The sequence below is a fragment of the Elaeis guineensis genome, chromosome 9 (genome assembly GCF_000442705.2).
Source record: "Elaeis guineensis isolate ETL-2024a chromosome 9, EG11, whole genome shotgun sequence".
In the NCBI taxonomy this organism is placed as follows: Eukaryota; Viridiplantae; Streptophyta; class Magnoliopsida; order Arecales; family Arecaceae; genus Elaeis; species Elaeis guineensis.
In genome coordinates, this window is record NC_026001.2 from 2374830 (window position 1) to 2388036 (window position 13207).

The 13207-nt window shown below is 42.3% G+C and overlaps 3 protein-coding genes across 3 annotated transcripts; 2 read left to right on the plus strand and 1 right to left on the minus strand.

Moving 5' to 3' along the window:
* The first annotated feature begins 233 nt into the window (after positions 1-233).
* On the plus strand, positions 234-2508 carry LOC105033860 (protein trichome birefringence-like 36). Its single transcript, XM_010908817.4, has 5 exons — positions 234-929; positions 1006-1177; positions 1245-1426; positions 1512-1670; positions 1755-2508. The coding sequence occupies exons 1-5, from the start codon at positions 574-576 to the stop codon at positions 2053-2055; spliced, it is 1170 nt and encodes a 389-aa protein (XP_010907119.1). The 5' UTR covers positions 234-573; the 3' UTR covers positions 2056-2508.
* Positions 2509-3350: 842 nt separating this feature from the next.
* On the minus strand, positions 3351-4231 carry LOC105033859 (germin-like protein 2-4). Its single transcript, XM_010908815.4, has one exon. It carries the CDS (start codon positions 4195-4197, stop codon positions 3538-3540), a length of 660 nt encoding a protein of 219 aa, XP_010907117.1. The 5' UTR covers positions 4198-4231; the 3' UTR covers positions 3351-3537.
* Positions 4232-10006: 5775 nt separating this feature from the next.
* Positions 10007-11786, plus strand: LOC105033857 (bZIP transcription factor ABI5 homolog). Its single transcript, XM_010908813.4, has 4 exons — positions 10007-10299; positions 10979-11050; positions 11375-11404; positions 11497-11786. Exons 1-4 carry the CDS (start codon positions 10060-10062, stop codon positions 11566-11568), a joined length of 414 nt encoding a protein of 137 aa, XP_010907115.2. The 5' UTR covers positions 10007-10059; the 3' UTR covers positions 11569-11786.
* Positions 11787-13207: the final 1421 nt, after the last annotated feature.

Consider the following 13207-nt stretch of genomic DNA (forward strand, 5'->3'; position numbering starts at 1 on the left):
TTTATTCATGCAAAGTGGCCAAGTCATGAGCGGATATGGTTGAAAAATTCCAACAAAAGCCAGGAACGGGTCTGCTTATGTGCCATCACCAGTCCTCCTGGGGTGAAAATGGGACACTAAATACAAAGCATGCGGAAATGTAGATCATAGAATAGTGTACAAATTGATGGTCAGACCATTGACTCAGTAGTTTCAACAAAATGCATGACAGGCAAATTCAGATATATTTTATTTTGTAGATGAAATCATGACATGAGACGAAGCCTGCTAAAAGAAGTTGAGCTCGTCCAACCAACTTTCTCTGCATCTAGAATGCTCGTGGCCAACACACTCAACGATAAAACACGACATCTCGATGGCTTGGCATCATGGGACGAAAACGAAAGCCAACTGCTCCATTTCTCCCCGTCATTTATGGTGCCTGATGAGGTATATTATAGGACAAAATTGACCACACCCACCCCCTCGTATATAGTTAGTGCTGATTACTCCTCTGTATAAAAGGCTGTCAAAGCCTTCTACAACAAATTAACCTCAGCTCTCCCCCCATCCATCCTCTCCCTTGATCTCCAAATGGCTACCGAATCAACCCTCCAGACTTCCTTCCTCCTCTTCTTTTGCTTCATCACCCTCTCGATAGTCTCTAAGAACTTCTACATTACACCTTGTCTGGCTAACTTCGACGTGGACTCTGTTGATGAGTGGACCGAAGAGAAGGAAGATGATGAGGTTAATGAGGTTCAGAGCCAACACACACTGTCAAGAGACTGTGACTTGTCCGTTGGAGAGTGGGTGTTCGATGCATCATACCCTCTCTATGAACCAAATTGCCCTTACCTCAGTAACCAAGTAAGCTGCCGGAGGAACGGAAGGCCGGACTCTGACTATGAGAAGTGGAGGTGGAAGCCGCAACAATGCTCAATTCCAAGGTAAATTAGAGACTTGCCACCTAGTAATTAAAAAGAAATTTCCATAATACTCTAATGAGGTGATGATGTTGCATAGGTTCAATGCGTTGGCCTTCCTTGGAAGAATAAGAAAGAAGAGAGTCATGCTGGTGGGAGACTCCATGATGAGGAATCAATGGGAGTCTCTCGTTTGCTTGGTGGAAGCAGTGATTCCGAATGAGAGGAAGCTGGTTTCTTCCAATGGCCAAACCATTGCCTTCCATGCTATGGTAAGACCAATAATATTGTTATCATGCATCGAGAAATCTAGATGATAACAAGGAATGAAGCGTGCAGGACTACCAAGCATCGATCGAGTTTGCATGGGCTCCTCTTCTAGTCGAATTGAAGGAAGAATCGCATAACAAAAAAATTCTCCTCCTGGATTCAATCGACGACAATGCGAAGTACTGGCGTGGAGTGGACATACTTGTGTTCGATTCTGCACACTGGTGGACTCATTCCGGCAAATGGAGCTTGTAAGTTGAAATTTCTCCATTTTATTTGTGGTAATCTACAATTGCACTAAGAACCATTCCAAATTAAATGTGAAAAGTATGGCAGGTGGGATTACTACAAAGAGGGGGAGAGGCTATTCACTAGTTTGAACCCAATGGTTGCCTATGAGAAGGGACTCACAACATGGGCTAAGTGGGTGGACTTGAACTTGGATCCTAATCGAACTCGAGTCATCTTTCGAAGCGTCTCGCCCCGGCATAACAGGTGTAACACATTGTCCTTATGGAAAATTTGATTCATTAACTGCACAAGAAACATGACCTTGATGTATATTAATAATTTGGATAGGGAAAATGGATGGCAATGTTACAAACAGAGGGAGCCTCTGGTCTTTCTGGGCTTCAAACCTCGGGTTCCCGGACAACTAGTGGTGCTACGTGAGGTGCTGAAGAAGATGAGCTTTCCGGTGTACCTTCTAGACGTGACGAGCATGTCGGCACTTCGAAGAGATGGGCATCCATCGGTATATGGACGAGCCGCCGATGCACAGGGGAGGCAGGACACAGCAGTCCGGACCTCAGATTGCACCCACTGGTGCTTGCCCGGGGTGCCCGATGCATGGAATGAGATGCTTTATGCTCTTCTCTAGATATCGGAAGAGATCATGTAATCTGTCTTGGTGCAACAGTGGAAAAATTCAGCTAGTGGTGTGTTGGGGATGAGCCTTTGTAGTGATGCTATTAAGGTATGCTGCGGTTCTTTGTTGGGTTGCTTATATGATCAAGGCTATGATGTAACTTAGCGTGTACTTTTCTATGTTTCTCTTAAAATAAGAGATCCATGTGGTTAACCTTTTGTCTTGGGCTCCTTAATTAATGATCAAGCATATAATGGTTCAGGTTGTTAGCTAAACAAATTAAATGGAGGGCGGACTTGATTCACCTTCCCCAGATGATAATTGCACTGCATAATTAACCAGCAAATGGTGACAGGGTCAATTCCATAGGTCAATGAATAGAGGGGTGTTACAAAGAGGTCCCGAGTTTATGGCTTTTGTCAAAAGTTTTCAGAGCCGCCTCGGATTCAATTTTGGCTCCTTGCACCGGACCCAGCGGTCAATAGCCGTGGGGCGTAACCTGCTTCCCACTAGAACCCTACTGGATTTGCCACTGACTGCATGTATTAGAGCATCAAAACATCCTCGAAAGGCAAGTTTCTTTTTTGTTAAAAAAAATTTCTTCTCGAGAACTGGAGGGGATATTCCCCACCCACTAGCCCATACCCATCCTAACTCGTCTCAGGTGCCAGACAAACATGAGTTGCTGCTTGTAGAACCGGTATTATGGTTAGAGCTGATCATGGATCGAATTTGGATCTAAAAAATATAAAATTTTGTATAGTCCTGATCCCAAATCTGATTAAAAATGAATAGAATTTAGATCTGAGATCTGATTTGCTCATGACACGAGTTGGAACAAGGATCAGGGTCTTTTGGAGTTGAATCCTTCGTGCGAAGTAAGGATCCGCTTTCATGCGCATGAATATACTGTAGGATCATTCACCGCCCGCTTTGCGATCTGCGAAGGTGGATGATTGATAAAATTTGGATGGTGATATGTGCATGGGTGATCTGATGGTGGGTTCATGCGAAGAAAGACAAATCCTTGTTTCGCGTGAAAAGAGACAACGTGGTGCGCCAATGGTTTTACTTTTACCAAGAGGGAGGGCGTGGCGCCACTCTTACCAACATGGATGCCATTAATGAAAGAGGACATGTGGTCCCATCATTCAACTACTTTCCCTTCGGTTGTTCGCCTACACCAATCGCGACGCACAGCTAGCTGACAACCCAACTCTCGTTTTGGTGCTGTGCTCATGTTCACACATTATTACAGCTCAGAGAAACAAGAGCAAGAAGATGCCACGTACTTAAAATTCTGCCACTTAAAATAATAATATTAATATTAATAATAAACATTGTGGTCTTAAAAGCCCATCTCACATATTTCTCAAATTTTTAGCTTATTGTCATTCTATCAAATTTAAACAAATCGAAAAGAAATTATACGTAAAATGTTGAGCATTAAATGTTCCAATTCCAAAATACCTTCTACCCCATTATCTCCATCCATCATTTGGGCCCCAATTTCTTCTTTAGCCTCTCAAGCTCTTTGGCACTCAACCCAAACGCCTTCTCCAACAGCCCCACCTTGATATCGGATCCAAACACCGTAGCCGGAATCCTGACTGCCCCAGGATTCTCGCTATTAAAGCTCCCAAAGATGGTTGCCAGCGAATCCCCGACGTTCATCTGGAAATGGACCATCCCCCTGGGGAACACCATCACTTCCCCTTCCTCCAGCACCTTAGCGAACACCCGTCCGCTTGAATCCACGAAGCCCGAGTAGATCCGACCCGCTACCACCAGCGCCGTCTCGGTAGCCCGCGGGTGGTAGTGGGGCGGGTTCACTCCGCCCGGTCCGAAGTCGGCTCGGACGAAGGACATCCCCAGAGTGTGGAGGCCAGGGAACTGGACCGGGTTCACGGCCACGCCAACGAACTCGGTCGAGGCGGGAATCTGGGCCGGGGATTTGATGCCGGAGAAGACGAAGTCGCTGGCGGTGAGGTTGGCCGGGTTCTTGCAAGGGTAGGAGGCGAGCCGGTTCAGGTCGATCGGGTTCGTGCCGGGGTCGGGGACGCAGAAGTCGAGGAGCGGATCGGAGTCGGCGGACGCGACGGCGAGGAGGATGGGGAGGAGAGCGACGAAGATGGTTGCTAATTTTCGGGCCATTTTGTTGGGGTTTGAGGTGAGGCCGAAGGGAGGAGGAGAGGGGAATATATAAACGCCCGATGGGTTGACGGACTTGGCACGTTTCAAAATTTGTTTATTGTTAGTGAGGCCCGCTTTTCCATTGGTTTACCAGGTGTTAATTTTCTTATTGCAAATGATTGTGATGCTACGGAAGATTTACAATTTTATTTTAATCTAATATATATTTAATTTGAAAGAAGCAGCATGAGCATTAATATTTATTTACATAAAAGAATATTTCGTGAGAGTGGATCTTGTAGCATTAATGTTAAGGTTGACAAGGATGTTGCTGGAAAAGTATGGTAATGGGATTGATGTAATATAGAAACTATTAGATAGAACAGACCCAATGAACTAATCCAATACTACAAATATTTTTTAATCCCTACCATCCACGTATATTTATTGATGCTCCTAGACCATCATAAATCTCATAATCTTGCGTGTTAACATTTATTAGGCATTTCAGGATGTTAGTAATGTACGTAAGAAGGTATTAATAAACCATGTGGGGCTATTTTTTTTTTGAATGGTATCAAACTACTTTAAGTTTGCATTTCGGGCCCTGTTATGCCAAAGCAATGCTAAAATACATCCATAATTCTAAAAATTTAAGCAATTAAGAGAACCAACTCAGGCTACTACATCATGTAGCACTCCTTTTGTTGTTCAATGTGAGACCATGACAATCTTTTCCTCTAATCTCATGATGATCTCATCACAATCAATTTGTATTCAAGAAAGAAGGGGTGCAGCCATATTCAAGAAAGAAAGGGCCCACCCATGATCCGAGTAACCATGCTAGATTCTACTTAATTTTGATATCCCTCAATGGGAATCTGCATAATTGACAAAAATTATGCTGTGCAAAAGATTTCGTTAAGAAACTATTTGTTATGGGCTCAAAATTCAAAAGCTCAAGAGGATCTATCCAGACTAATAAATTCATATGGTATTTTTTTTTTATTAGTCGATATGGGATAATTTGACACTTAGCCCATCTAAATTCTGAACCCTGCTCCCATCTATATGGTCAAGTATCTGAGTCAACTGTCATGGGCATGAGGTCAACGGAATGGTAGATAGGTTACAAATTGAAGCTTCTCATGACATGATGGACTCATTTTGATAATATCGAGGAGCGATGCTTTGTACGCGAACTTCACCCACACCCAAACTGATGCGCTTTCGTTGCACATTCCCATGTAGGGATAAAGGTTTGGTCCACGCGGTTTGGGTGAGCTTTGCTGGCGCAAGTCGTTCTTTTACGAATTTTCCCCGCGAGTGCTTTCCTAAATCATGTCGTATCGCACGGGGCGGGGGACGTCCTTCTCAATTAAAGCAGGGATGCCTTGCCAAAACCGCGTCCGAGATTCATTACTACGAAATTGTCAGGAAGGTGGGATTAAAATTTTAAAAAAAAAAATCATACAGGCGTAAATTTTTTTTGTCCATGCTGTCGTTAGCTTAGAAGAAAAGCGGCATGTAGGCTAGATTCAACATAGTTTGATCCTTACTTTGTCTTTTTCTTATCACCGAGAGGGTGTAAAGCCATTATTGCCATGAGAACCGCATTGATGGTTTTTAATGCTTACGTCCCAAGAATTCTGAGGAGCATTCTTTATTCTTTTTTTTTTTGGTGAATAATTCTCTATTCTCTCGGCGTCAAACCTGTGAGGACGTGAGGTTGCTGCATATGAGTTCAAAGACACGAATTTTGATGTGAAGACACAAACCAGAAGGTCTGATTCCTTAAGTTTAAACACGTTAGTTATGTATGAATGAAAAAGGGAAAAAGAGGATGGAATGAAAACAACCGAAAAGGGTTGGATCTTGTGAACATAAAAGCATGCCGTTTGGGCATCAAGATCTGAGATAGGAATACCATTTTGTTGTTTGCAATGTGGATTGAAATAAGGGGATTCAAGTTTTATGATCCATAATTAGTTTGGGCAAAAAATTGTTGTAAACATGGTCTCACGTATGTTAATCATAAGATGGTGAATTAAATGCGGTTACTATGTCAAATATATGGTAGTTGTTTAGCATTCATAAGACAAGCTAATATATATGACTAAAATTATAAATGCTTATAAAACAGAAGTCACCCGCTTACCAATTAGAAGAAAAGAATAGCATAGTTTGAAGTCATCATGAAGAAACTTATGGGAAATATAAGACAATCTTAGAAGTAAATGTAATATAATCCTTTCTTATGAAAGGTGTAAAAGTGTTAATCATAGTATTATATAAGATAAAAACTGTAATTCAAAAAAATTAGTATGTTGCAAACTAAACTTGCAGCAGGTCGGCCTTTCATTCCATGTCTTTTTTTTTAAAAAAAAACTTATTAACCAAAAAGAACCGCTCTATCAGTTATCTGACAAAAGATTACAAAGATAGATATATAATTGCATGCTTCGTTATGTTCTTAAAAAAAAACATGAGGATTCATTGTTATATTTGTTGCAATAGGTAGAGAGAATAGTGACACAAAAAAAAAAAAAAAGAGTAATACACAATATTTACATAGTTCGGTCTATGGACCTATATCTGCAGATAGATATTGATGCAAAAATGTCATTATAATAAACTAAAGATTACAAATTATAAGATTTTCTCTCAAACTCTAGCAATACATCTGATCTCTAAAATATTTGGTTGTTCTCATCTTTTAGGACTATAAGATTACACACACCACACACACCACACACACACACACATATATATATATATATATATATATATATATATATATATATATATATATATATATATATATATATATCATATAAAAAATTGATTTGAATTCGAACTGGTATCCTACAATAGTTAGATTAGTCTAGCCTGCAGGAGCTCCATCCTCATGCTCTTGTGTAACTAATCATGCAGTCTAAACCGAACAAGTATGATGGCCGAAGGATCTTTTTCCTCTCGCTTCACTCATTGTACTATAGTCGCTTCGAAAGAAAGGTCCTTTTTTGTCTCTTTAGAGCTTGTAAACTCATGATATATTTAATAGCATCAAATGCCCACTTATGTTATCTCTAGCAAAATGGCCTACATTCTAGTTGTTTTCTTTATTCTTTTGAGATTTCTAGGTTGAAAATCTTGTCCTTGTCACCCATTTATTCAAGTCATTGTTTCTAACTTACTAACAGAGGCTATTGTTATGTTAAACTAGAGATAAAGTTTCATTATGGACATTCAACAGCTAGTACAAACCAACCTTGCAAGCCCCACGGGTGATTAAGTAGTTAAAATGAGAAGCTAAACAATAAATCTTCTTTCTATAAAACCAATTATTGTTATATAAAAATATAGAAGCCTAAAATCAGGGTGACGTCTTTGCTTCCCTTTCCCTCAATATATATATATATATAAGCCTAGACCCAGATATTTTCATTCCTACCATTAGGGTCCCCACCAGTGTGAAAATGATATAATTGCCATGCTTAGACTGATCCCTAACATCATGTTCAAAATTCAAAATCACCATCAACAATTTGCGTTCATGGTGTTTGGTCTTTTCTCTGAAAAATTTAAAGTACCATGAGTATTTCATTCCCAACATCAAGAGCTTTTACGCAAACAACGAATGTGATAACCCATTGAGATTAATTATACCTTGCACTGCTAATTCTTGATATTACAACTTTCCACTGGTAACCCAAGAAAGATGTGACTGAAGGCGGGTAAAGGGTGGGTTTTCTAAACTAATTGGAAGGAGATCGATGACTTGCGGTGCGTCTGGTGTCTAAGAAAAGAACAATAGAATTGATCTCCACTTTGGGCCCAGCATAACGACAGAGCTTAGTGGTAGAGAGCTCCTTAAGGAGAAGTAAAACTAATATATACAAGACGTGAAGACGCAAATTAACCTTATATATCCGTGGAGTAATTAAGCAAGGCTGAGGGAGTAATTAAGCACTGGAGGCTGACGTGTGAGTAACGTAATGCCCCTACCTTGTCTTCCTTCCACGTGGAAGTTGGAGCTCTCTCTTTCTCTCTCTACCTCTATCTCTCTGATCACGCAAAATAGGGTTTGGATTCCATTAATTTCAACATGAATACGTCTAATGCATGTGTCGTTTGAGCAATCGACCGGATTTTGAGATTGAGTTGAAGTTAACGTTCTTCTCATCGAGATTCCTAGCATTTCCAAACTTAGTCTAATGGTTTGGCACTTGGGCCTCTCCACAACTCTTTAGTTCATCGTCATGCTATTCATTTTATCTCTGATTTTAAAATGTTTCATAGCATACGCTCTGTTTCTGGTTAATCACATAAATATTTCCTTTTTTGATGGCAAGGAAGGCTCCTCAGTCCCTTTGGACTTCTGTAAGTTTTGTCTCTCAATAAATTGGTAGGCGGATGCTTTTCCAGCCTCCGAATTCATGAAAAAGAAAAAAAAAACAAAAAGGAAGGCAATAAAAGCCACCCGTTTTTTTATTATATATAGCACATAAATAGAAGAATTTGCTTTGTCTAATTTGTTTGTTTGAATTCTTAGACTTCTTTGAGACAGTGAGTTTTATGGCAACCCTTGGCACGGATTTTTAATTTCTTGGAGGTTCTACAAGGGCTTTGTGCTCTCTATATTTTAATCATATTCTAAGTTAGAGATAGATTCGACTGTATTAGGTTTTGATCTACAAATTTTTATGGCTAGCTGTACTAAAAAGATCAAATTATTTCAAACAAATCAAATTACCACATGCTAGCATGCCCCATCCTCCATTCACCTTCTTCTGCGCAAGAAGAAATTTATGATAATAGAAGAATAGCCTACCGTAGAGATACGATCGTAGTTGAGGAGATATTAGATGGTTTGCACTCATTGACGTAGTGGTGATAATTATTGTTGGGCCTCATTGTTTGCATGATAACTTTAGCTGCATAATTGATAGATAGCTGGCCATAGACTTCATTTCTAAAAATATATATTTTTTTTTTTTCCATGTGTGTCAAAATCCTTGCTTCAATATTACTACTACTACTACTATTGTTGTTATTATTTCTTGTATGCTTCCATGGAAATTTCACTACCATCAAGGGAAGCAAAGAGACGTTCTCCACCAACTTCAGTAGTCTTTTTTTTTTTTTTTTGGCCTTGTTTGCCCAAAAAGCGTCTGCATCTCACCGCTTTAGCATAAACTCGTAGAAATGTCCGTTTATGCTTTCCTATTCTCAAAGCTAACTTAATCTTCTCCTCTTGCCTCTTTCTTCAGCAAAAAACCAAACTAACGTTCCCTCTCACACTAAAAAGAAGGGAACTCCTGGACAAAAGAACCTGCTGATGGACATGACTCGAATGGTCTTCCCTACTTAGCAACAAGACCATATAAAACATTGGGACGGGAAGAGAACATCAACAAAGAGCGAGAGACTCAGAAGAGGAAGCAGGAGATGGACCCAAATCTGCCCTCATCGAGGCAGCCATCAATAGAAACTATATTCCTCGAGCACTGCGACACCTTTGAGTCCTTGAACATGGACAACTTGCTCATCCCCAATCCTTGGTCTGTTGAGGAGGAGACCAACACCTCTGCCACTACCTCCACTGCTGCGGACCCCAACCCAACAACCCCTGTGCATCGCCAGGGCTCCCCTACCCTCTCCATCCCGGGGCCTCTCCACCGGAAGATTGTGGACAAGGTGTGGGCAAAGATCCAAAAGGAGAAACTACCCCTCATGATGAACGTGGGAGGAGCGCAGAGAGTTGATGACTTGGACGCTCTTCCTCCGTCATTATCCCCATATCCGTGTGAGATTGCTGCAATTCCAATGGAGAGTGTGGCGTGTGGAGACCATCAAACCCTGCAGGAAAGTGGAGGGAGGATGGAGATGTCACATTTTGCGGTGCAGCAAGTGAAAGGGGAATCGGTACTGTTTAGCTCGACATCGGCGGGCGGTCCAACAGCAGGACTTGGGCCATGCGGTGGAGAGGGGATGGAATGGGAGAGAGGTGGAATGGGGAGGAAAGGGATGAATGAGACGAACGAGAAGGAAATGGAGCGACGAATGAAGAAATTGATGAGAAGTAGGGAATCTGCCGCTCGTTTTCACGCCAAAAAACAGGTACGAATGGGTTTCCGAGGGGAAAAAGGGAAAAACTCTAATTATTAACTTTAATCATTTTCAGGAATCCCATTTGAAAATATTGAGAGTCCTCGAACTCACATAAAGTGTGTTCTTAAATAACTTATTCTCAGATTTTCACAAAAAGGCTTGCATTGGTTGTTGTATCAAGCACATATGGCTGCAGATGTTGGCAGCTTAACAATCACATGCAATGCACACTCCGAACTCTACTCTTGGTGTAACATCTGAGTGTCTCCATCATTCGTTATGTGGAATGATGTGGGAACATCATGTCTTTTTGGGAGGTTATTCCCTCCCGAGATGGGTCCACAGATGCATCATGGAGCGCATTCACGAGGAACTAGAAGAAATATCATATCTAATGGCAAGTTGTAGAGGTGGACAGAACAGAAAAGATACGGAGAGAAATAAATAATTGATGTAGTGTTGTTTATTTCATCCATATATATATTATAATTGTAAATTTTCATCAGTGGAGTTGCTCGCCTATTAGTGACTACCTTTTCCAGATATCCCTTTTGTCCATCAAGGTTATATTTAGATGGCTATTTTATTTTGAATCTTGTTTGTTGCAGTGTAACAACCAAGCAGCCTGTTGTTCGAGAGCACCAAATTTATATTCATTTCTTGACCTTTCTTTGTGGAACCCATACAGGCTTACACGAGAGAGCTGGAGGCTAAGGTTAACCAGCTCCGAGAAGAGAATGCCAGGCTCCAAGAAGAGGAGGTAAATGAGATCTACAGAACTTTGTTTTCTTTGAAATGTCGTTACGAAGGTTTATAATTCAACCTCCCAGTAAAAGTCCTTCCATGGAAGCACGAGTCCTACTTAAAAACTCCAGGATCTAGGCGGAAAAGAAAACAAATCAGCCTTATATATATATAAATAAATCAATCGCGGGTGGGCCCGCGGACGGCCGGGACCTGAGTAATTTGGTGGTCCCCATTCCTTAAGGTCCTTGTTAGCATCTTTAAGAAACAACTTAAACGGCTCCTGTCCTACGCAGTCACTGACGAGGTTTATTTTGTTTCCTTTCTCCCTAATTTTCAGCAAAAAAACTGGGCGACGATGAGCCACCTGGTACAAATCACAACCTTTTATGATTCATGTCGTTGCACAATTAGTAGCCCAATTACTAAGTCTGTTGTTTCTGCTGTTCAATCTGTCACCAGCTCTATGAATCAATGGATGCGCAAAATACTGTCCGCATTCCCCGTCGCCGCCACAACAGTTGCCCCTGGTGATGAGATGCCACCCATCATCGCCGGCTCCGGCCCCCCATGACTCCAATTGGTGTCCTAATTGTGGAGGTGGAATGAGAATGGCTGTTGGCTTCTGTTTCTCACAGATTTCATGACCTATGTATGATCACTATATTATAGTCAAATACTTTCTGTAAGCAGTGGGGATGGATTTTGTAGAAATAGAAATCAAAATGGAATAAAAAGTTCTCCCTCTTCATTGTTCGATGGTATATATTCTGAGAGGTTCTGAGGTTTAATCCTTTTTTTTTTTTTTTTTACCATTTTAATCAGTTTATTTCGGTAGAAAAATTGTACTTCGTATGGTCATTCCCATTCAATCCCCTCAATCCTCGTATACGTCCTTGCCATCAGGAAATCTCCTTGGCCAAGATGCGTACGCTAGCTCAAACGCGTCATGTTGGGGTGGATGTCTGGCCAGAGCACCACCTCCCAAGATCCTTTCAGTACCACGCGATGCAGCAGGAAGAAAGAAGAAACAAAACAAAAGGAAAAACAATCAAAATACGTGAATCAGCCACAAAAGGGCTCGCCTCCACGGGGCATGCAAACTTCACTATGAAAAGAAAATTTTACAAGAGGAGACCTCACCCTCAACCCTTGTATACCCAATTCTCTCTCACATGAAGTTCCCCTCACAAAAGCTCTCTCTCTCTTGGAGACCCCCCTGAACCCCTGAAGAGCCTGACGACCGCTGTCCAGGAACCTCCTGCTCCTTCTCTCACAGTACGCCCGCGCCTCTCTCTCTCTTCACGCTGGTTCGTACGGCTGTACGATGAGAAACCCGAGCACTCTCCACTTCTCTGTTCGTCTCGGGCCTTTTTAAAGGCTTAAACAGAGTTTAAGTTTGATTAGACACGGATTAGGAGTCCTAAACAAAGCCAAAAACCCCCTGAACCGTCGGATCAAGACCGGAAGCCTCCTGGACCGTCGGATCGCGCTCCAGTCCACGGAATAGTGCCGTGGACCGCGAGAAACGCGTGGAAAACACCCACGCGGTCCACAGGCCGAGCCGTGGACCGCCCGGTCCACGGTGGACCGGGGCAAGAGGGCCAGCAGGCCGCTGGCCTGGGCCGACCCGCGCGCGCCCCCGGCTGGGCCGCGCGCCCGGCTGGGCCGCGGGCCCCCACAGCGCGGGCCTGGGTCGCGCGTCCCGCGCCGGCCTAGGTCGCGCGTCCCGTGCGCCGCCGCCTACGGCCACGCCGCTACAGCCCGCCGTCGGTCACCGACGATCCTCCGCCGCCTCGATTCTGGTACCGATTTCAAAAGCTCGTATCTCCTCCATCCGAGCTCCGATTCAGGTGATCTTGGTCTCGTTGGACTCCGTTTTTCGTCGCGAACCTCGCTGTGGGCTCAATATGGGCTGAATCTCGAGATGTCAAATCCTAACACGCCATAACAAATTTACTCAAATACGACCAATCTAGTTAGGCGACATGCAAGGACCTGTTGGAATATGTTGTGATGAGAAATTTTTTCTAAAATATGAACTGGTCTCAGTAGGAACGAGCCGAAACTAGTAGAAACTTGTCATTTAGAAGCTTTTGCCGAACAAAAAAACTAATCTTGACGCATGGCTGGCAGGAATAGTTGAAACTCACCATATCGACTTTTTCTTTAT

Excerpts from the sequence above, each read along its gene's own strand:
- LOC105033860 (XM_010908817.4), top strand. The coding sequence starts at position 574 with ATGGCTACCGAATCAACCCTCCAGACTTCCTTCCTCCTCTTCTTTTGC. Across the intron at positions 1,178-1,244 it reads CCATTGCCTTCCATGCTATG|GACTACCAAGCATCGATCGA; the intron begins GTAAGACCAATA and ends TGAAGCGTGCAG. Across the intron at positions 1,671-1,754 it reads GTCTCGCCCCGGCATAACAG|GGAAAATGGATGGCAATGTT; the intron begins GTGTAACACATT and ends TAATTTGGATAG.
- LOC105033859 (XM_010908815.4), bottom strand. The coding sequence starts at position 4,197 with ATGGCCCGAAAATTAGCAACCATCTTCGTCGCTCTCCTCCCCATCCTC.
- LOC105033857 (XM_010908813.4), top strand. The coding sequence starts at position 10,060 with ATGGAGATGTCACATTTTGCGGTGCAGCAAGTGAAAGGGGAATCGGTA. Across the intron at positions 11,051-11,374 it reads CCAGGCTCCAAGAAGAGGAG|CAAAAAAACTGGGCGACGAT; the intron begins GTAAATGAGATC and ends CCTAATTTTCAG. Across the intron at positions 11,405-11,496 it reads GGGCGACGATGAGCCACCTG|CTCTATGAATCAATGGATGC; the intron begins GTACAAATCACA and ends ATCTGTCACCAG.